The following is a 21,115-nucleotide window of genomic DNA, read 5'->3' on the forward strand; positions in this document are numbered from 1 at the left end:
AGTGTTGTGTCCGTCCCACTGTAGTTGTGCTGCTCCAAAACGCTTCATTAGTAAGCTTCTATTCTGAATGTGAGACGCTTTGGTCTTCAAAAATTGTTAGGAGATAATGTTGAAATGTTAAATCTGTTAATCAGGGCTAAATGATTTGGCCATACCATAGTGCATATTGCACTTAAAGGAACAGTTCATCCAAAAATGAAAATTCTGTCATCATTTACTCACCCTCAAGTTTTTCCAAATCTGTATGAATTTCTTAGTTCTGTTGAACACAAAAGAAGATATTTTGAAGAATGTAGGAAAGCAAATAGTTCTGGGGCAATTTTGGCTACCATTGTCACTTTTCCTACTGTGGTAGTCGATGGAACTGTTTGGTTACAAGCATTCTTTCAAATATCTTTCTTTGTGTTCGTCAGAACAAAGATATTTATACAGTTTTGGAACAACTTGCGTGCGAGTAAAAGATGACAGAATTTATATTTTTGGGGGAACTGTCCCTTTCACAACGCTGGTGCAACCAATAGTGTGAATTCAGGGCGTGGCTAGGGTTTGACTGAAAAATGTGAAAACTGCAAAAAGCAAAAAACATCCACAGTAGGTGTTTCCTTATTAGTATGAGCTTCTTATGACACTGTAATCTCGACCTGGTCGGAAAAGAGAAACGGGATATCACTTTGATATCACCTTCTTGGAGCCACACGGGTTAATGTGGCGTAGGTGACTTAGCTCCCCTTCATTTAGGGAGCCGACACCGCTTAGCTTAGCCGCGCTACACGCCACTGACATCTGTTCACGCTCTCATGAGCAAGCGATCCCTCATGCCGAGGCGAGAAAATGAAGTTCAAAATGAGAGGAAGAATAAGAAGGCAAGGGAAAGCAGAAAGGGCCCACCACAAGGTGAAAATGAGATGAATTAAACATAGGCGCAGCGATGAAAGTATAAATAAATAAAGGAATTCTTGTCACTAGAAGAGACGCTCGAGCGGCCCCAATATTGGGATCCGTTTGAGGCGATTGAATGAAATAGAAAGGAAAACGGGCCCTCGGGCATAAGTATGAAGGTAGCGGGGGGTGGTGTTTACTGGCTTTTATATAAGTGGCTGAGGCGAACGCCAGCGTCTACCGACTCTTCTCTCTCTCCTGTCACATATTCTGTCCTCGATGTCTTGACAAGAGAGCAAAATGGAAGGATGAGCAGGAAGAGAGCGGCAGACAGCAAAACGGCACAGAAAACACGTCACAAAGGAAGGAAAGAAGATAGTTTGGGATATGAATTGATAATAAGTCATTTGAAAAGCGTTTCATTTGCATGAAAACGTCAGGGGTTTTAATATATTGATAGCCTCCGCTCGCGTCGCACGGGCTTCATCCGAAAATTCACTCACGCTGCGATTCGGAGCAAAGGGCTGATTCGCCATACAAAACTTCAATTATTCAAATCCAGATGAATGTAGAACTGGTCACACATACAAGGAATTACTATTCTTGCTGGTTTTATAGCCCTAGAGGTGGATAGTGGGAAGAATGGACCCTCGCGCAACAGCTTTTATTCACTTAAACAACGTGAAATCAAACGAGCCTTACTTTCATAATTGTAATTCTTATTTCGTACGATTCATTAGTCATTATTTGTGGTTCATCAAAATGTGTTAACTTAACCAAGGCTACATGGGTTGGGCAAAATAATCCACCCATTTTCCATTCCGCTTATCCCGTGTAGAGTTGCAAGAGTGTTGGAGCCTGTCCCAGCATTACACAGAGAAAACCCAAAGCAACATGGGAAAAACATGCTAAATCCACACAGAACCTGCTTTCTGTGAGGCACAATGCTCCCTGAGGGCAACTTTAAATCACCAATAATATTGCAGCTTTTTACGATCGTATTGAATCGCCATAGATAACACATATAAAAGGGTGGTTGTTTCAAACCTGAAAGAGTGATTACAAAGACAAAAACGTTTAGACTTCAGAATAATGTACAGTGCATGTACATTATATCGATTCATATGCAACAGAATTATGAACATAACTTTAGTAAGAAATCAGGATGAACTTTGATTAAATTTAAGTCTTGTGACATTAATCAAAAAGACCAGTTGTTCCAAACCTTCAAGTTATTTTGTTGAATGAAAGACAAAAATGTTTGGTCTCCAGGAAAATGTACATCAAACATGAACAGCAAGATATGCAACAGAACCATGACCATAAATTTATAGGAAAAAAACTTGTACACTGTAAAACTTTGCTGTAATTTCGCAGCAGGTTTGCCAGTAGCTTACTGTAGCTTTAATGTGCAATTTTGTTTTAAGCATAAACTTACCTAGTTTATATATTTTCCTTTCATAAAACAAGACCTAATATCTTGGGTCACTTTTCTTGTTATGTAAACATATCGTAATTTAGGAAGTTTTAAATATTTTTACAGAAAACAAGAGAAGAATGTCATTTTTTTGCTGTGTTGCTGTGCTAATGCCAGTCTCGTCTTGCTCATTTTGAATCTCAAAAGTCAAAGTGTTTTATTTTGATTAAAGTAATTGAAAACAGTACTAATTGGAAAGTATATGAAGTAGTAATTAAATCTACAGTAAGTTACTGGCAAACCTGCTGCAAAGACTACTGCAACGTTTTACAGTGTAGATAAAATGTTTAGGGCTTTGTAATAATATATGAAAAGGACAGTTGTTTAAAATCTGAAAAAGATCGTTTTTTGGAATAACATGCATTATACCGTACATGAATCATATGCAACATTGTAAGGAAACAGAATGAATTTGGATGAAATTTTAGTACTTCGCAACATCATCTGAAAGCATGGTTGTTTCAAACCTAAAGTTATAACATTTTGACGGAAGATCGCAAAGACAAGAATGTTGGTCGTCAGAATAACATTCGTAAAACGCATAAAACATCACCTGCACAGACAGAATCATAGTTAAGAGAACAGGATGAATTTCAAAGAACTTAAGATGAAAATTTTGGGGCTTGGTAACACCATGCACTCTTAAAAATAAAGGCTTGAACACAAGCCTTCACAGCGATGCCACAATAAAACCATTAGCATAACTTTAGTGAGAAAACATGAACTTTGATTTCATGTTGTTTAAAGCAGTTTTTCTTGACGTCTTACCTGATACAGTATGAGTCATTTCCTCTCACTTTAACTCCGTCCCTCTCCTTCCTCACTCTCTATCTATACGAGCGCCACCCCGATGAGGCGTTTTAACGTCTTGCTTGGTGCGAGATCCCCCCCAGCAATGTGAAATTTGTTTGTTTTGCCTGTCACCGCGGAGTCGGTCTCAATCGGACTGATATGACAGCGCGAGCTCCCACACGCTGCCTGCTGCATAATTCATCCCTCCGCAGGACGTACATGTGGATTTTGTGTATCATTAAACCCTCACCGCAAGGACGGCGTCGCTGTCAAGGCGACTGAAGAGAAACGCAAAGCTGCGTGTCGGGGGTCTGCGCCGCCCAGCTGTGGACAAGCGGTGCCGTGTCCCACGAGCCCCTGTGGGCGGGCACCTGGGCGAGTTTTGAGCGCGCTAGGTTGATGGAGTGTAAAGTCAGGCCTGCTCTGCTCTCTACAGGAAGTGTCTCCGACTTTTTGACACCCACTAAGCTTCCGCCTCATTATCTATATGAGACATTAGCATATGCGCATCGTCCTGTCTTTCTTTATTTTCGCTCTCGTTTTCATTCAGTCGGGAAAGAGAGATGGACGTGATTTTGATGTGTTGGAAAAAAGGAAGCCAAAGTTTCTTTTAGGGCAAGTCAGAACTTCATCAAGCGGTGATCAAAATTCCTTCCTTGAATCTTGATCCATGGAATACACACGAGCAATGAAACCAGACTTTTCCTTTATTAATAAAACGATCGGCTCTTTATAAAGGCGGGATTTCCCTTCGTATAGCCGCTATGTTGAGCATCACAATTTCTTCCATTCAGTTTGATATAAGTGCTCCGTCTCCTTGCAGTGAGATGAGCGTGCGTTCCTGATGGAAACCGCACGACTGTAGACATCCACAATGCATATCTGCAATTTATGGCGCCCATGTGCCTTCCTCCCATGGCGGCCATTTTCTGCTCTCCGAGGGTGGAGATTCGCGAGCTGTGATGGAGTTGTCGCACTGCAGGACACGCAGCCGGTGCAGACTTTTGTCCGGCGGTGATCAGCCCCCCTGCACGCGTCCCTTCCCGTCGTCACGCTGTCCGAGCCTCTTGCGAACATCAGTCCTGGGAGGGCGCGTAAGTGGGTCAGGTTAACCTCGGGTCATAGCTGCAGCGGTGAGTCATTCATTAGAAATACCGTGCAATAATGGGCAAAACAAACCCCAAACAACCCAAAACATGGATTTTGTTCAGAGTTGAATGTTTGCATACTGAATACTGCATAGTATGTATACTGCATAATATTTTGAAATGAGCAGTATGCTGCATTGTTGTTTTATGACATTAACACCGCACAGTGTTAATATTTATTCAGTGAGTCACCATCTGTAACCGTCATGAAAGTCAATTTAACTCAAATGTGAGTCTGAGTCTGAGGCTTATTCTGGTGCTCAGATATTGCCCGGCACCTTCCTTCAAAGTAAGCCTATAGGAATTTTGACACATGCCTTTGTCTGCGACTTGAAAACCGTCTGACTGTTTTTAAAAGCAACAACACACTTCTCCTAAAGGAGCCACCGAATTTATAATGTAATTTCCAAACTCTACATGTGATATCATTATTTTCACATTTGAATCAAATTTAGTGTAAAAATATCCTATTGCTTCCCTTTCACATCGAGTGCAAGCTGTGATATCTTAACACAATCTCACTGAAATTCATGACTACTTTACGAGGTGGCTAATTTGTATCTTATCCAAACGTTCGAGTATGATTTGCTTTCACGTCAGGAATGTTAGGTTTAGGGGAGGGGCTTCAGTGTTACATTTTTCTAAAGATGCACCGATACTAAATTTCTCCACTGATACACTCATTGTATTCTGATTCTGAAGATTCAATTCTTTTTTGTTATAAATGCATATAATGACTTAGCATGTTCTATATACAGAACACAAATTCATTGCATTTTCCGGTCCTCTTTTGATGGACAGGATATATCGGCCCTGATCATCAGCTGTTTTTAAACTATAGGTCAATAGCTGATAGTGTGAAAAAATGCTTTTATTGACTGATACCGATTATTGGCCGATATATCGGTGTATCTCTACGTTTTCCTAATTATTGTTGGTTTGTACGAATTAGCCACCCAATATTTTCAAATTCTCGCGAGATTAGGTTGGATGTCTGGGTAAATACTGAACATCTTGCCAAATGAGGTAGGCACCCTGGTATCTCATGCATACAGAATTGTATGCAAAAAATGGTATCATTAGTAAGGTAGTATGCCATTCAAAGCATGCTCATGCTCAGTGCTATAAAAAACAAGCTCCTCCCTTCTCTGTACATCAGCCGACAGCCTGATGAAGAGGGCATGTTTGCGTTTAACAAACAGCACAGCTCATCTGCTAAATTCATTATTAGTTTGGCCTTGTTTGGGTCACAATCTCACCAATTTCAGCTTTGTAGCACAAAGCCAGGCTTTATCGTGTTCTGCAAGTGCCGTCGTAATGCATGCGCCATTATAACGCTCTATTCATCAGAAAGTGAAATTGTTTGATGCGAGGATGCCGCGGCTAAATGAGATTTGAGCAGCGCTCGGGTTGGATGTCTGAGAATCCAAGCCAGCTCTCAGGAGAGAATCTCTCATGAGCTGCGATGGCGGCACAAGCTCGGGTCGGAGCATTGAATGTGCCGTCTTCTCTCAATGTCAAGATCTTTTGTGATATGCAGTTATCCCCCTTAGAGCAGGTTTACATTTAAAGGTTGAAGTTGCGTAGGTGACACTTAAAATAACATGTTGCGTTGAATACAAGTTGAATTTCTGCAGGAAAGAATCTAAATGCATCGGTCAATTTATAAAGCCAAAATGTTGAACTGAAGCGTAAAAAGATGTTAAGGAAAAGGGAAACATCAAATAAATCATGTATGAAGATGGTAAGCTTTAATGTGGCGTTCTGCAGAGAAGCTTTGCTCTGCTGATGAGGATATATTCTTCGTGGCAGCATTACATTTCCATGACTTCACAACCGTTGGCAAATCCAGTCAGGAGGGCAAGAAATCGCTCTCACTCGATCTGTTCTTCTCTCACTCTCTCACTTGAATTACTGAGTAAACACATCCTCCTCCGGTTACCCTCCCTCTCTATCTTTACGCCCCCCACCCTATATTTTGGCTCGCTCGCTGTATCTTCTCTCTGCATCACTTGCTACTCGATTTCACTGTTTTTGTATTTGCGTGAATCTTTCCTCCCTGCCTCTGTTGGACAATTTAGGAATGTGAACGGCCCCTCTCTCTCTCTGAGGTGCTGCGTGTGTAGCAGGCAGTGAAGCCGTCAGCTAAGAGTCACTCAGTACACACGTTTAGACTTTGAAAAAACTGAATGTGCTGCAAAATTGAACTTTTTAACTAATTTAACAATTTAACTCAATATATATACTGTATATATGTATACAGCTTAAATTCAGTTTCATATAACGTTATAATAAATAATATAAGATATTATTTTATTATATTATATTATATTATTTCAATTTCCATTTTCCAATCTGTTTTTATGCAAAACGTTTAAGAAACGTGTCTATGTCTAAACCATTTAGACTTTTAACAAACTGAATGCGCATCAAAAGCGTTTTTTATTTTTACATTTGTGTTTTATCTGTTTACATAATTGTTAATGAAATAAAACATTTCATTAGCTACAAAAAAAACCTATAAAAAATCAATAGCTATGATTATTAAACAACTATTCATTCTTTGGTTAAAATGAATTATTTATTTATTTATTTGATTCTATAATGTCCTAGATCATGGATATTCAACTAAATATAAAAATAATATAGGCGCGTCTTTGGCGGTAGAGAAGCAGCGCGTGAAGCGCGTTTGGCACTAGATAAAGATATAGCGGCAAAAGATCAGTAACATAAATGTTCCTGAGAGCGCGTGTGATGCGATTCTCCGTTGTGTAGACGCGCGGCTCAATTTAAACAACCAAAATAGTCAAATGTTTTAAATGGTTTATTAGGCCAGCGGTAGGCCAATTCACTCTATGCACAGCCACTTCCGCGTTTAGGCTCAGTTGTTATCTAGCTTCTGGCGTGCTTAGCAATGCGTGCTTACAACCAATGCTTGCCTAACGTTTTAATGAGCTGCCATTAGGACACAGCAATATTGAGACGTCGCACCTGCACGACGAAGGTATTTAAAGCGTCTTGAACTCATTACTACAACGATGTATTGATAAAATATATAAAACAGGTATGCAACAAAAGTTAATATATAATATAATATAATTAAATGAAATCGCTAATCAAAATATGTGAATATAATATGCGAAAAAAGACGACGCTAGGACCTCTTTTTGCTGTGGGAGAATGCTGTACCGGGCGGAATATGGGCGGAAATACGTAAGCAGCAGGGCGTGCATACAGTGAATTGAGGATGACTGTTCTAGATATATTAAAACAAACGTTTTATATGAGTTTACGAGATGGTGGTTGTTTTCTGGTCACAATTTAAAGAGCCCACCGCCATTATCTGTCAATGTCTGCTTTTGAAATACGACTTAGGTAACTCATTTAAATCCTTTAGCAGTGTTATCATCTGCAATAATTGTAAGTCAAACCATTTTATAAAAGTAATAAAACACCTTAACACGCCACATTTAATATTTGTGTCATTAGTACATGTTTTGTGCTTAAAGGTTTGTTCAGAACCGTAACCCCAAATATAAGCAATGGTCATAATGATGCTTCCTTTAGCAAGCGGCACTAATAATACAAAATCCTGATCATTATTATTCAATTCAATTTCACACATAATGGTTATAGTGTCATAGCTGTGAGCGTGTGGGTTTGGATGGGGACCCTGAGAAAATGTAGACACCCCTCCATACCCCCGAGACTCTTTTCAATCACACACACGCTCCAACTTACACACCCATGCCTTTTTACAATGCTGTCTGTTTCACACACATCATCGACACTAGCTGGCGAGAGCTAAATTCAGACGTGTTGTCAGTCTCACATGAGATGAGCAAAACAGCTCATGAGCTCATTTAGATGACAGTGACGACAGCAGTCTGATGTCTGACTGAGAGTTATAGCATTATTATATTTTCAATTCTGTATACTTCTAGGCAGCGTCTCATGAATACATGCTAATTATGAAAAGGCCTGTCAAGCACCCACTTCCATGAGAGGCTTTGTTAGCATGCGCTTAGCATTTGTTAATTCATTTACATGTTACATCCATGTTTCGCAGGGAAAGATGTTAGACCACGTATTTCCGCTAATGATTGTCACAACAGATTATATACATTATGTAAATGTTTTGCTCATTCAAGAACTGTAAATGCCTGCTGAAGATTAAAAGAATGTGTTAATACAATAGCCTTTAGTTTTCATTCACGTAAACTGAAAAGTTTTTTATGTTGCAAATCTGATTTTTTTGCTCATTTTGAGTGCAAGATGGTCTGTTTTCTCAGAAGAAGAAACATTTATTTCAAATGCATAGGCCTACAGTATACCTGTACACTACCTGGATATACGCCGTGTTCAAAAACTGCCATAAATATTAAAAGTTAAATCAAATTGGCTTCATGTGAACTTAAAGGGGTCATATGGCGGAAGTACGTGTTTTTCTGTGTCTTTGGTGTGTTATAAATTGCCCATGCATGTATTAGACACGTAAAATTGCACAAATGAAAGTGTGAGAACAAAAGATGAATTCTATCTAAAAGCGAATGCTCAACCAGACGTGCTTGAAACGCCTCGTGTAACCACATCCCGGCGAATCTACGTAACTTCGTAACATGATTTGACTAAGACCGCCCAAATCTACACGTAGTTAAGGTGGGCGTAATTGTAAATCTCATTGTATCGCCTGTCAGTACAATTGCTTTGGAACCTGAGGTTCCGAATATGGTAAGAGGCGTTACATTTCCGTTAAATGCTTGCAGTATTCGACCAATCACTACGCACTGGTTAACTGGCCAATCATAGCACACCTCGCTTTTCAGAGCCATGAGCTTTGTAAAAAATCAGCGCGTTTCAGAGAGGTGGGGCAAAGAGGAGATACAAACATGCACGGTATGTGGAAAATACAACGTTTTTGAACCTTAAATCGTGTATACACATTGCATTACATCTAAAACAAATGATAATATTCGTTTTAACCGTGCAATATGACCCCTTTAAATTATATTTATTTGACTCAAATAATAAAGTGTATACAAAATATAACTACTGTAGATCTTTTTAAGTTAAGTGAAGTACAAGTAGATTTTTTAAGGCAGTTTTATAGAGTTTTAGTTCAAATGACTTGCGAGGGTAATTTGACATAACTTAAATATTTAAGACAACTTTTGAACAACAGTTTTTCAGTTACATTTTTTATCACACACATACATATATATATATATGCTGTATATATACTAAACAATAACCAGCATATTGTCGCTGTCGACAGAAACCTTGTGCATATTTCATTTTTTAATACTATTAATATCTATATCCATACTATTGGTATCCTTTTGCGTTTGCCTGTTATTTTTGCAAACATCTTACTAATGAAAAGTATTAGAGTTTGTAAGAGCCTGTCAACTTTAACAACAGTTTAATTAGCTATATTAAAAAAGTTTTTTTTTTCCATTCCCAGAAAAGTAGCCGTTTTGGATAAAGTTTCCATCTGTCATCTTAAAAGCCTCAACTTAATTTCAATTTAAATAACAAGGATTACCCAAACAGAAAATGTTTTGGCAGGCATATTTAAAATCTGCGATGCTGCATGTCACACATTATAAATCCACGCTGCTTGATTGAATTACGCTCTTTCATGGTGTTTGTACCAGTAAAATTGACCAGGGGACTGTTTGTCCATCACAACTCAAGGTTACGTCACTATCTGCATATTCCCAGAGGCTTGTTAATAGGCGGCCTCTTTTGTCAGCTTTAATGGTATCAGTGTGGTTGGAGACACACCGCAAGTGAGGTTTTATCTATCTCCTGGCAGGTGTAGCCACCGGCGACATGGCATTGAAGTCTGAGAGCCCCCACCGCCCCCTTGTAGCTACGATGTCTGCGCCATCCGGTGAAGAAAAGCAGCCGGTCTCTGCTGAATTATTAGTGTTGTGTTGACATCATTACTTCTGTTGTAATATGTACAGGCCCACGCACAGTTCAATGTATGTGTGTTTTTCTTCGAAAGATGCAGATCCTGAAGGAGCAGTTTTTGTTGTGTTTGTTTTATTGGGACTGTCAGACATTTAGCGGTTGTCCTCCGCCCGAAAAAACAGCATAGTTTGTTTGGAAAAGCAGCTTATGCCCTAAATATATATTTTAAAGCCAAACGCCCTCTAGCTTAAGAAAAGGAAAGTTGTCATGAAATTAAGTTTAATTGCAATGTGTGGACTTTTTACACGGTCCCTTACCCACCATTTGACCATGATTAATTCCCAACATTTCATTACAGAATTTCCAGACGCTTTTATCCAAAGTACCATGCATCAAGACGAAGGTTTCTGTGGCATCGCCTGCTGTCGGTTGGGGTGCTATTTTAAGAGTCGAATTTAAAGGAGCTGATAAACAATCTATACAGTTGTATGGAATGGAGGACATGTTGATGCCATTTAGCATCTAATAAAATGACGATGGGCTGGATTTTCATAGTGAGAGTACAGAAACGGGGTGCGATATAGAAATCCAGACCTGCAAGATTGTTCTTCTTCCCATCATGCCCCCAGACTTTGGGAATAAGGAATATACTACCATTGATTATATTTTCCAATCAAATCTTCAAGGGTCTCACGGATCTTCTCCATCACTTTTGATTATTTGAGAGCCCTTGTGCGCCTGATGAAGCCATTTCAGTTTTTCAAGATATTGGTCTTGTTAGTGTTGCATGCTAATCCAAGTATTAATCAACCTATTTTGAACAACCACAGATCCTTATTGGCCACATTGGAGAACTTCAGTGCAAAAAAATAACGCTATATTTTTCACGCTGGTCGTTCTGCAGTTTTAATGTCCTGTCTGGTCGAGCCTTGTTATGCCATGCCATAAATATAGTATCGGTATAAACACATGCTTTCAGCCAGAAAAGAATGAGGGATAAAACCCAACGGAGACAAAACGAGTTAGCCAATTAGAATGACGGCGAGAGAACTGAGGAGATACTGACAGAAAGGTGCAACGGAGGAAAGAGGAATTAGATAAACAAGCTCTGTTGCTTTCAACTCCTCCAGTCTTGTGGATTTTCTCTCTCTTTGTATAATGAAGCCCCCAGTTCATCTAATCCCATTAAAGGCCAGATTAAGACTCTAGAACTGATAGCTGAGAGAAAGTGGCCATACCACCTGTGGGCAAACCACAGCGTGGAATAGATGATGGAGACAGAGAGAGAGAGAGAGTACATAAATGGGTTCCTCTGGTTGAATGACTTGAGTCGTGGAGTGTCACAGTAATTAAACTTGAGAAGACTTCTAAAGGCTGGTTCCCTTGACCCTTCATTCTGAGGAGTTAGCTTTAGCATTTCTCATTAATATGTAAAGGTGGCGCTTTAAACCAGAAATCATGGTTTAATAGTTGGAAACAGGAAATGAAATCGTTTAAAAACCAATCAGGCATGATGGGCGGTTTGGAGTTTTCCTGCTTTCATCAGCCTCATAATAGGTCATTACAAAAGTGGCTTTGTTGCTAGCGGCCAGTTGATTGGTTACAGTGTCCCAAAAACACACCACACATGAGCACATAAACAAAAGTAACAACAAACATTTACACGCGTGTCGAAACGTGCGTTTTTCCAAACCTGAGTTCTCAAGTAAAGCGACAGATTTAAGCCTTAGTTGTTAGTGTCGTTAAACAGGTTTTGTTGTTTTTCAAGTATCTAACTATAAAAACATGTTTTGCCGTTAAACAGGTTGTGTTATGATGCAGGTAGCTAAAAACATGTTTGTAAGAGCTGACTTGCTCAGCAAGATTTTTTCAAACGGTTTTCTCCGTCGGCAGCTGTTGTTGACCTGACAGAAAAACAGACCGGCGTACGCTAGTATCTGCTGTAGCGTGTCTTTCAGGAATATGGAGCACGTGCTAATGGCATATTTCGCACGATACATGAAATTTGCGCCTGGAATGTTTACGTTCATGTGTGTACTGCAAAATACACTGTGCCTTGATCTTTTCCCACGTAGCATTTAACTTTCAGTTTTTAGATTAAGTCGCGAGATGGATTGAATACCTCGAGGGTTTTTGCCTTTTCTTACTGAAATTCTTCACAAGATTTCTCAGCGTGTCAATAAGACTGACGGTCACAGTGTGCGTGGCCCGGTACCAAACGGCGCTCTTCCAGGTCCAGAACAGAAGCTCATTAAAGAGCCGGAATATGTCAGATGCGTCTCACCCCGACCGTCTTGTTACCGCCTGCATTCAATAAGTCATTTTTGCATGCGGCAGTCAGGAGTCTTCACGGTGACCTTTTTAACAGGCATAGTCTATTAGCACATGTAAATGGCATAGACTTAAGACGGGAAATATGACGTAGGAGTAGTGTTCTTCTTTGTCGTGTCTTGTCGTGTTGAGTCATTTGACCATTTATGACATTGGTAGGTTTGAGCTGGCCTGGTGTAAAGCTTTGGGTGGTTATGTTTACAAGGTGAGTCCAACAAAGAAGTCTTGGGAAACAACATGTAATGGTATAAATTGTTAATCCAGCAATTGTAAATGATCCAGGGCTTGTGTGTGTGTGTGTGTGTGTGTGTGTGCGTGTGTGTGAATTTCTTTCACAGCTTTAATTCGCTCTCTTGATTATTGCAATGCTTTGGGTACTTCTGAAAACCAACTTTCTGCATGGGCTTTTTACATGGTTTGCTGTCTGTTGGATGCATGTATTTTATGTGCTTTGAAAACAAACCCATAAACCGACGTCTCTGTAACCCCGTATGGTGGGTGTCAGTACAGTAGCCTTGCAGTTGATGTTCTGACAGGATTTTAAAACCAGATTGCTGATTTAAAAAAGAGGTTACTGAATGAACGTTGGAAAGCTAGTTTTTGTTCGTCTTTCCCCTGAAGCATTGTGCATTTCCTTTGTTATTTAATATATTGGATATAGAGGAAAATGATTGTATTTAATACAAAGAAGAGAGTATGGTTTTTATCCAATGTACGCCAACAAGGTCAAGAGCTTCAAAGAAGAGCCATCTGTGCTTGCTTATGTTGAATGAATGTTTTTACGTCTTTCAGACTAAAGGAGCAGTCAGGTCTATTGTTTTCTAGTGTTGGCTTTGATTGTTGCTGTTAATGCAAATAGGGATTAAAGTTAATTTATACAATGCCATGAACGCTTCAGTATGGACAGTGTGTAAGACCAAAGCAAGTCATTCAGACATACTGTATGTTGGCCAATAAACATCGAGCTTTCTTATTCACACTCAATTTCAAACTGACCCGGCTAATTCCACGCTCTCAAACTGCATGCTAATGCTAATTCACGCTTTCCCGACAAACGTGAACAAATATCACATTCCAACTTTTGTTTGCTTTTGTCTGATCAGTTTCCCATCATTCTAAATCCAAAAGCCAACATTGGGAGTATTTGAAATGTTTTGGTTTGTTGGGGCTTTCTTAGACTTCTGGTTATTATGAATGCAAATGGTGTGACTTCTTTTTCCATTCCATTCACTGCATGTGACTGTAAACCTCCAGTGCTTGCATTTTTATGTCAGACCCATCCTAATGGATTGGTTTTGGAGTGGGTGGGTATGGGGGGGGCGGGCGCTCCTTCCTGTTCCCTTTGTTTTTCCTACCCTGTGTTCCTTTCCTCATCCAAAAATGAGCACCTGCACAATGCACCTCCTTTCCCACCAGAGCACTGACACACTCTCCCCTTCCATCTGTCTTTTCCTACCCAGAATTCCCTAACTTCCCATCTCCTGAGGACCGCGAGATCCCGCTGGAGCATCACGGTTCCGGGGCTGCCATCGGCGGCGCGGTCGGCGGCGTGGCCCTGCTGGTCGCCGCCATCGCGCTGCTCGTCTTCTTCCTGAGGCGTCGCCAGCGCACCTTCAAGGGCGACTACAGCACCAAAAAGCACGTGTTTGGCAACGGATACAGCAAGGCTGGCGGGATGCCTGCCCATCCACCCGTGCCCAAGAACTTACAGTACCCCGACGATTCGGACGATGAAAAGAAACCGGCTCAAATCAGCGGCCCCGGCGGTTTCGAGGGCGGCGATCGGGATTTCGACGGCAACTCCGAGGATTTGAAGAGACCCTATTTCACCGTAGACGAAGGCGAAAGTCGCGATTACGACGAACGGACTCTCGCTTTCAAGTACGACCCCGAGCCCGAGATCGCCGACGACATGGTCTCCCAAACCGACGGCTCTGTTATTTCAAAGAAAGAGTGGTATGTGTAGAGCGGCATGCAACAAAATGGAAAAAAGCAACAACCTTTTGCCCTCTCCTGCATCCAACACCACCCGACCACCTCCATCACTCGAACCCGCATCCCTCCGTGTGTTTATCCCTCCCTCCCGCACCTCATCCCAAACCCCTGACCCCATCAGAGCTCATGGAAATAAACAGCTGTAGAAAAATAGCTCGCAGCATCCACACGTCAACGTCGTGACATCCACATGCTTTTAAATAAACCTGCGATTCTCACGGACTGATGCCAACCGACATCCACTGAGACTGGACAGGCAGGTTGCTTGAAAATATTAAAGTGTATTATCCTTTTGCCTCATTTTGTTGTTCTTATAAATGTATTAAATGTATAGAAAAGAGACTGTAACTGTTTTTGGGAAGGGGCATATTGCTGGTCATATTGTGAAAGTCTTACACTGGATGTACGATTTTATTTTGAGTCTTTTTATCTCATTAGCGTCATATTGCTTTCGCATAAATGGCCGTTTTTTGTTTGTTTGTTTGTATAATCTTTTTTAAATGGGGTGTTGGTTACCAGAAAAAATGTTGAACTAAATATTAGAATCAGAGGTCCAGTTTTGTCGTGTTTTATGGGAACATCACAATTCTGCCGTCGACAGCGAAACCAATTCGCCGAAGGACCCGCTCCGAAATGTGGCATTTCAGTACAATTGAAAAATAGCATGTGGGTTCTGACTTCTCTTCGAAACCAGTATTTATTTTAAGACCCGTCGACGAGGGCTCAGCATCTCAAAGCAGTAGTCACATGCGCTCCGCAGTCAACAGCGTAGCTGGCGAAAACTGGGCATAGACGGATAATACGGCCCCCACCCGTCTCCAATCCGGTACACATATGAGAACAAGCGTGGGGTTGATGTCTTTGAGAAAATCCCTTCAGCTCTTCAGTCTTAGGATTCAGACGGGCTTACATCATGGGTAGTCCATTTCCTCTGAAAACTACTAGACATAAAAGGCTAAACCTGTATAATATGGTGTTTGTTATTTAGAGTTGGTGATGTGGAGTGGTCCATTATGAGTCAAGGTCTTGTAAATATGAACAGGTTCAATGATAATGTTTAGTTCCACAGGAGGTTTATTCCGCAAGCACCGTTTAGGGCCTTTCAGACGAATGAAGGCAGCATTCGGGTCACGGGAACGTGCAAAGTCTGGAGGTAAACGCGTCAACAAGCGGCTCCCAATAACACAGGCACCACAGACATGCATGAAACCACCTGGTTATGTACTGCTGGACATTCAAAACCACAGGATCTGCTGCTAGTTTGCAGCCAGGAATGGTTTGCAAAAACTTTATCTGATCCGCCGTAAGGAGCAAGCTACGTATGAATATTTCGATACATGAAACGGTATCAGAATTAACGGGGGAAGAAGTACTGCGCATAAACCCATAAAAAAACCTTCAAAAATCACACGGACATCAGTCGGCGTATCCCGGATGGCCACAAACCGTACGAACATTCGAGCTTCATTTTAATGCACGTGTGTCTGTTTCTCTTTTTTGTTGGTTTGCTTTCGCCAGAGCCTTGATGTTTCACAAGAGAAGATCTGCCAGGGAGTTTTGTGACAGGGTGGACAGTATTCACCAAAGCGATTTCATTTCCAGAGACAAATAACCTAACTGCATCCCTCCAGACTCCAAAAAAAGCATTAGTGGAATTTATCATGGCTCGTCTATGAAATATTTAATTCCCTCGCCTGCCTTAAACGGGACTCTGGATAAGAAATAGAGATTAGGATGCTGAATGGCTGTAATCACATAGACAATCCAAAGCGGATACGAGGAACTCTAGATGAAAGCCCTGTAGGCGCAGAAGCTGCGGACTTTCACATTTTCCGCACTGAATTGGAGGCAAGATGGATTTAAACGTGTCGAAATGCGAGAAAGAAATTGTCAATTAGTCCTAAATAATAGTCACGGTGTGGGGCATGTGTATGTGTCTTCAAATTCTGCAGAATTCACGTGGGCCTGTTCGTGTGGGTCTCGGTACACTTTACATATCTCAATGTTCGACCTTTGGTTTCACCTAAAACGGACCACATGATGAAAAATTGTACATTTGTTGCTTAGTTTCTGATTGTATTTTTAGCTCTATCAAAGTCAATGTGCAGCGTTATTCAAATCGCAGTGCCTATGATGTGAGATGTAAGGTTTTACTTGTTTTAACGTCTGTACATACTGTTTTCTTTTTTTACGTTTCGTTGTGTCCTGTCTGCCGTCACTGTAAATCATGTTTGGACAGTAGCACGACGATATCATAAACATATCATGAACATACGAGTCAGCGCCTTGACTTCAAGTATTACGGAAGCTGTGTTTTATAAATAGACACGTTTTCTTTGCTTCTTATAAGATGATGAAATATAAAAGCAGCCCAGCGGCAGTACATCAACGCATTTTTTAACCAGCTGCAAAGAGTTGCACCATCAGTCAGTTATGGTTAAAGAGACTGACATCAATTTAGCTAAAGCACAAGGTTTTATTAAGTTCTGTTCAATTTCATTATTTCTGTGTGTCATTCACAGAACGTTTTCACCCCTGTGCGACCAGGGGTTTGTTCGAGAGTCCTTTTTATTTTGTTAAGCTAAGCACAAGTTACTTAACCACCAAATGGCTAAAATGACTCTTGAATTCATTTTCATGACCCATCGCTGTTTTTAAAGTAGTCTGTCTGTTGGCACAGTTGATGTTAAGGCTTCTCCGCACAAGCGCATGGACGTACATTAGACTTTCTCTTCTGTTACTGTCGTTTTAAAGACTTTTTATTCTTTTTTTATATTTTCTTCAGGTTGCTATTGGTTTTCCATTCCACTGTCTCGTGTATTTCTAACTGCCCACTTCAAAGCCTGACATTCCACTGTAAATAATGTATGTAACTATAGCTGGGTTTACTGTACTGTATGTAGAGGGAACGGAAACAGCGCGGACTTTGACCGCACGGACGAACTCGAAAACAAATTAGACAGCTCAGTTGGCTGGAGATGTATAGCTTATTGCCATAAATCTACTTTAACATTGACTTTGGTAGATGGTTTTGATATGTCAATGGCTTCTGTATAGAGCCGCGGGGCCGATGCGTTACAATGACTTTGTACATAACTTGCGAGAAAACAAAGGACAAAAAAGCATAAAACAAACAAAAAGAAAGATCTTGTCTTCATGCAGCCGTGTGAATGTATGTCTGCTGAGGTCGGTAATGATATGAAAAAAAATATACAGTATATATTGTTCACATGTGTTGACCCAGTGAAGTAAACTGTATTTGCTTTAAAACATTAAATGATTTCAATGTTCAAATACACTTGGTCCCAGATCACTCAATGGATGATGTTGTGTATTTTATTATCTTTACCCTCACAATGGGATCATGAGCACTCATTGAAGATTGTATGTCTAGTTTGTATACATCACCACTATTTCCAGTTTTAGGCATTTTACCACATTTTAGAATAACAGTAAACACATCAAAACTATGAAATAACACAAATGTAACTTTGGGGAAGAAATTCAAAATAAATCAAAACTATGTTTTATTAAGGCATCTTCAAAGTAGTCACCTTTTGAAAAACGTCCTCTCAACTTCTTGACCCTGAGATGCGTTGTAAAGAGTATGAGTTTTAATATTTTTCTGGGCTCTTATTTGTTGCTTTCTCTTTATTATTCGGTCCAAGGCTAAAACATTTTTATATCATAAAAACATTTTTTATTTCTTATGTAATAAAATAAGTCATGTCGGCACAATTATATTTTCTCTACAAAAGTAAATAAAGTAAGCGCACATCTTTAGATAAAAAAAAGCATTTTTTGCGACGTGTCCCTGAACTGTTTTTATGTACTAAGTTGTAGATGCACACGATTCAGTAACTTGACAGGTTTTGAAACAACCTCTTTTGCATATTTACAGATGTCCAAACCGCTCATAAAATGTAGACTGTATGGAATCTTGGTTGTATTTAAAATAAATGGGATTCATTAAATATCTTGATGCATCCTAATGCATTTAACAAAACAGATCATTTACTCTATGAATTCTTTCTGTCAATTGCAAAGATCGCCACACCGATGACATTCTGTTGCAACAGTTTGTAGAGGGTTTTTTCTGTTCTTACATGACAGTGCACTCATGCACAAAGCAAGATCCAAAAAGCAAATGGTTTACTTGTGTGGAAGGCCTGCACAAAGCTCTTAACTGTCAACAACGTTTTTCGGGATGAACTGTAACAGCAAGCCAGACCCCTCACCGAACATCAGTGCCTGACCTCAGTGATGCTCCAGTGTTTTGCTCTTGGGTCTGTTGAACATTTCATTTCAAGAGCATGACAAACAGCACGCTTCCACACTTCTGGGAAAGCTCTTCTAGATGTTGGCACGTGGATGCAGGAATTTGCTTTCATTCATACACAAGAGCATCAGTGAGGTCGTTGGGCAACGGGTGTCTGGCTCACAGTCAGCATTCCAAATCATCCTGAAAGCTTTCGGTGGGGTTCAGGACTGGGCTCTGACCAAACCAGTTAAGTTTTTCCACTTTTTAACGTTTTTCCACTCAGGTAACAGTATATATGGATTTTAACTTAGTGCATTGACATGCTGGAAAAGGAAGAACCTCCAAAAAGTGTTCATATTATTGCTTACTGTATGGAGTGGACATAAACCAGGCGCAGAAACAATTAAGCGACCATTTCAAAATTATTTTCAGTTTTTCAGCATGTACTGTACTATTTATAGATATGTGTTTAGATAAAATTATTATTTTTGTTTCATTCTGTGAACTACTATCAATATTTTTCCCAAATAAAAATATTGTTTCTATTTGCATTTATTTGCAGAAAATGAAAAGTGGAGAAACAGGTGAAAATAACAGAAAAGATGCTCTGTATTTTTTCAGACCTCAAATACTGCAAAGAGTTCATATTCACCTTTAAGTAATACAACAGTTATAGTTCTGCTTGCAATTAGGAAAAGTTCTAAATGTATTTTTTATGTGATAACCTTCAATTCTATCACAGTTTTGTGTGTCTTGTCCTGCTGTCAGTCTTTCACATTTGCTGTTGATGACTTTGTCACTTCTGAGGTTTGATTTTGTTGTAATTCAACAGACACTGGACTGAAATGGCCACAATACATTTAAAAATGCTATATTGATAATTAGCGATCCCAACATACAGTATATAAATACAGAACGAGGGCTGTAAAAATAATCTCAAGCAAAGCCTCCACATCAGGTTCTTTTCATTTCTTTCTATTCTAACACTAACTCGATTTAGATTTAAAATATTATTAGTACAGAATTTACATATCGGTCTTGCCGCATGAATTGGCAATGTATTTATTTTTTATTTATTTTCTAATTAATGATGTTAATTTACTGTGTTAAATTTCCAGTCTCACCAAAAATATGAATGAGATCACCATACATAATCATGTACTTGCATTAGGAACAGGAAATCACTGTAAAATGACTGCCGTTAACATTACTCTTACATTCCCTACAGCTTTTAAGGGGCTTTGTCTTTGTACAAAGGAACTGTAACTACAAGCTCCAAAATCCAATAGCAGTAACAGCTGGATGTGGCCTCCCTACAGAGAAAACCGATAGCTCTCTGGAGCAATGCAAATGATCCACTTTTGCACTTGTTTTAATCTAAGAAAAATATTAAAGCACTGTATTTTACCCTGTTCGACGTGAATGAGAAATGCAGTGCGCTTGGTCCATTTTCACAGCGAGCGCCATTACTTTTCCATCATCTGGTGCTTTTACGGTAAAGTCAGCCCTTCATCAGTTGAGCCACTTCTCAGATGGGAACAAGAGAGCGCAGAGCTGCTGGCCAGGAGAGCAGCTGTCCCTGTCCATCTCCTCAAAGCTCTCTTTGTAGCAACATGGGCCTTTGAAAACATATTCGCTCTTGATAAGCCTAAATGATATGGAATCGGCTTCATTTCGTCCAGAGCTGACTGCCCCGCTGTGTCCCTCAACAGCAGAGGGAATACGAATGTGGATGCATGGAGAGTCTCCCATGAATAGCATAGTAAGATTGTGAATTTGATATAAAATATTGCACTTAGGGTCTGTCAGCATTTTATGTTTTTTGTAAAGAAAAACATGCTGTTTTTACAGTGTAGACTTGTCAATAAAGAGAAAAAAATATTTCATTATTTATTCACCCTCATGTCCTTTCAAACCTGTATGACTTTCTTTCTTCTGCAAAACGCAAAAGAAGATATTTTGAATAATGTTGGTAACCAAACAACATTGACCCCCATTGACTTCCATTGTATGGGCACAAAACCACTGAGACATTTCTCAAAATTTCTTCTTTTGTGTTTCACAGAAGAAAGAGTGAACCACTTCATTGTTTGTAATCTGATTTATTTGATCTCTACAGCCCATTTCAATTTCCATAATCCATAAATTCATTATACAGATATTAAATGTAATAATCATAGCGTGAATATATCGACTGAAGTCTACTCACGATTTTGAACGTTTTCAATGTTATTTTTAACTTTATTATGATTGACATGCAGATGTTTCCCTTTGTTTAGCTGACCGTTTTATGACAAGGCCAGAAATAGTAGT

At 39.8% G+C, this 21,115-nt stretch overlaps 1 protein-coding gene across 5 annotated transcripts in view; it reads left to right on the plus strand.

Moving 5' to 3' along the window:
* Nucleotides 1–21,115, plus strand: part of nectin1b (nectin cell adhesion molecule 1b) — a 231,608-nt gene that overhangs the window by 83,432 nt on the left and 127,061 nt on the right. The window contains exon 6 of one of the 5 annotated variants that reach the window (XM_057348643.1): nucleotides 14,007–17,837. The exons of the other annotated variants lie outside the window; for them this stretch is intronic. Coding sequence (XP_057204626.1) covers nucleotides 14,007–14,512 — 506 coding nt within the window. The 3' untranslated portion in view covers nucleotides 14,513–17,837. Of the gene's footprint in view, nucleotides 1–14,006; nucleotides 17,838–21,115 lie in introns of those variants that run through there. 5 annotated transcript variants of the gene reach the window in all.

This window comes from Triplophysa rosa, linkage group LG12, assembly GCF_024868665.1.
Source record: "Triplophysa rosa linkage group LG12, Trosa_1v2, whole genome shotgun sequence".
In the NCBI taxonomy this organism is placed as follows: Eukaryota; Metazoa; Chordata; class Actinopteri; order Cypriniformes; family Nemacheilidae; genus Triplophysa; species Triplophysa rosa.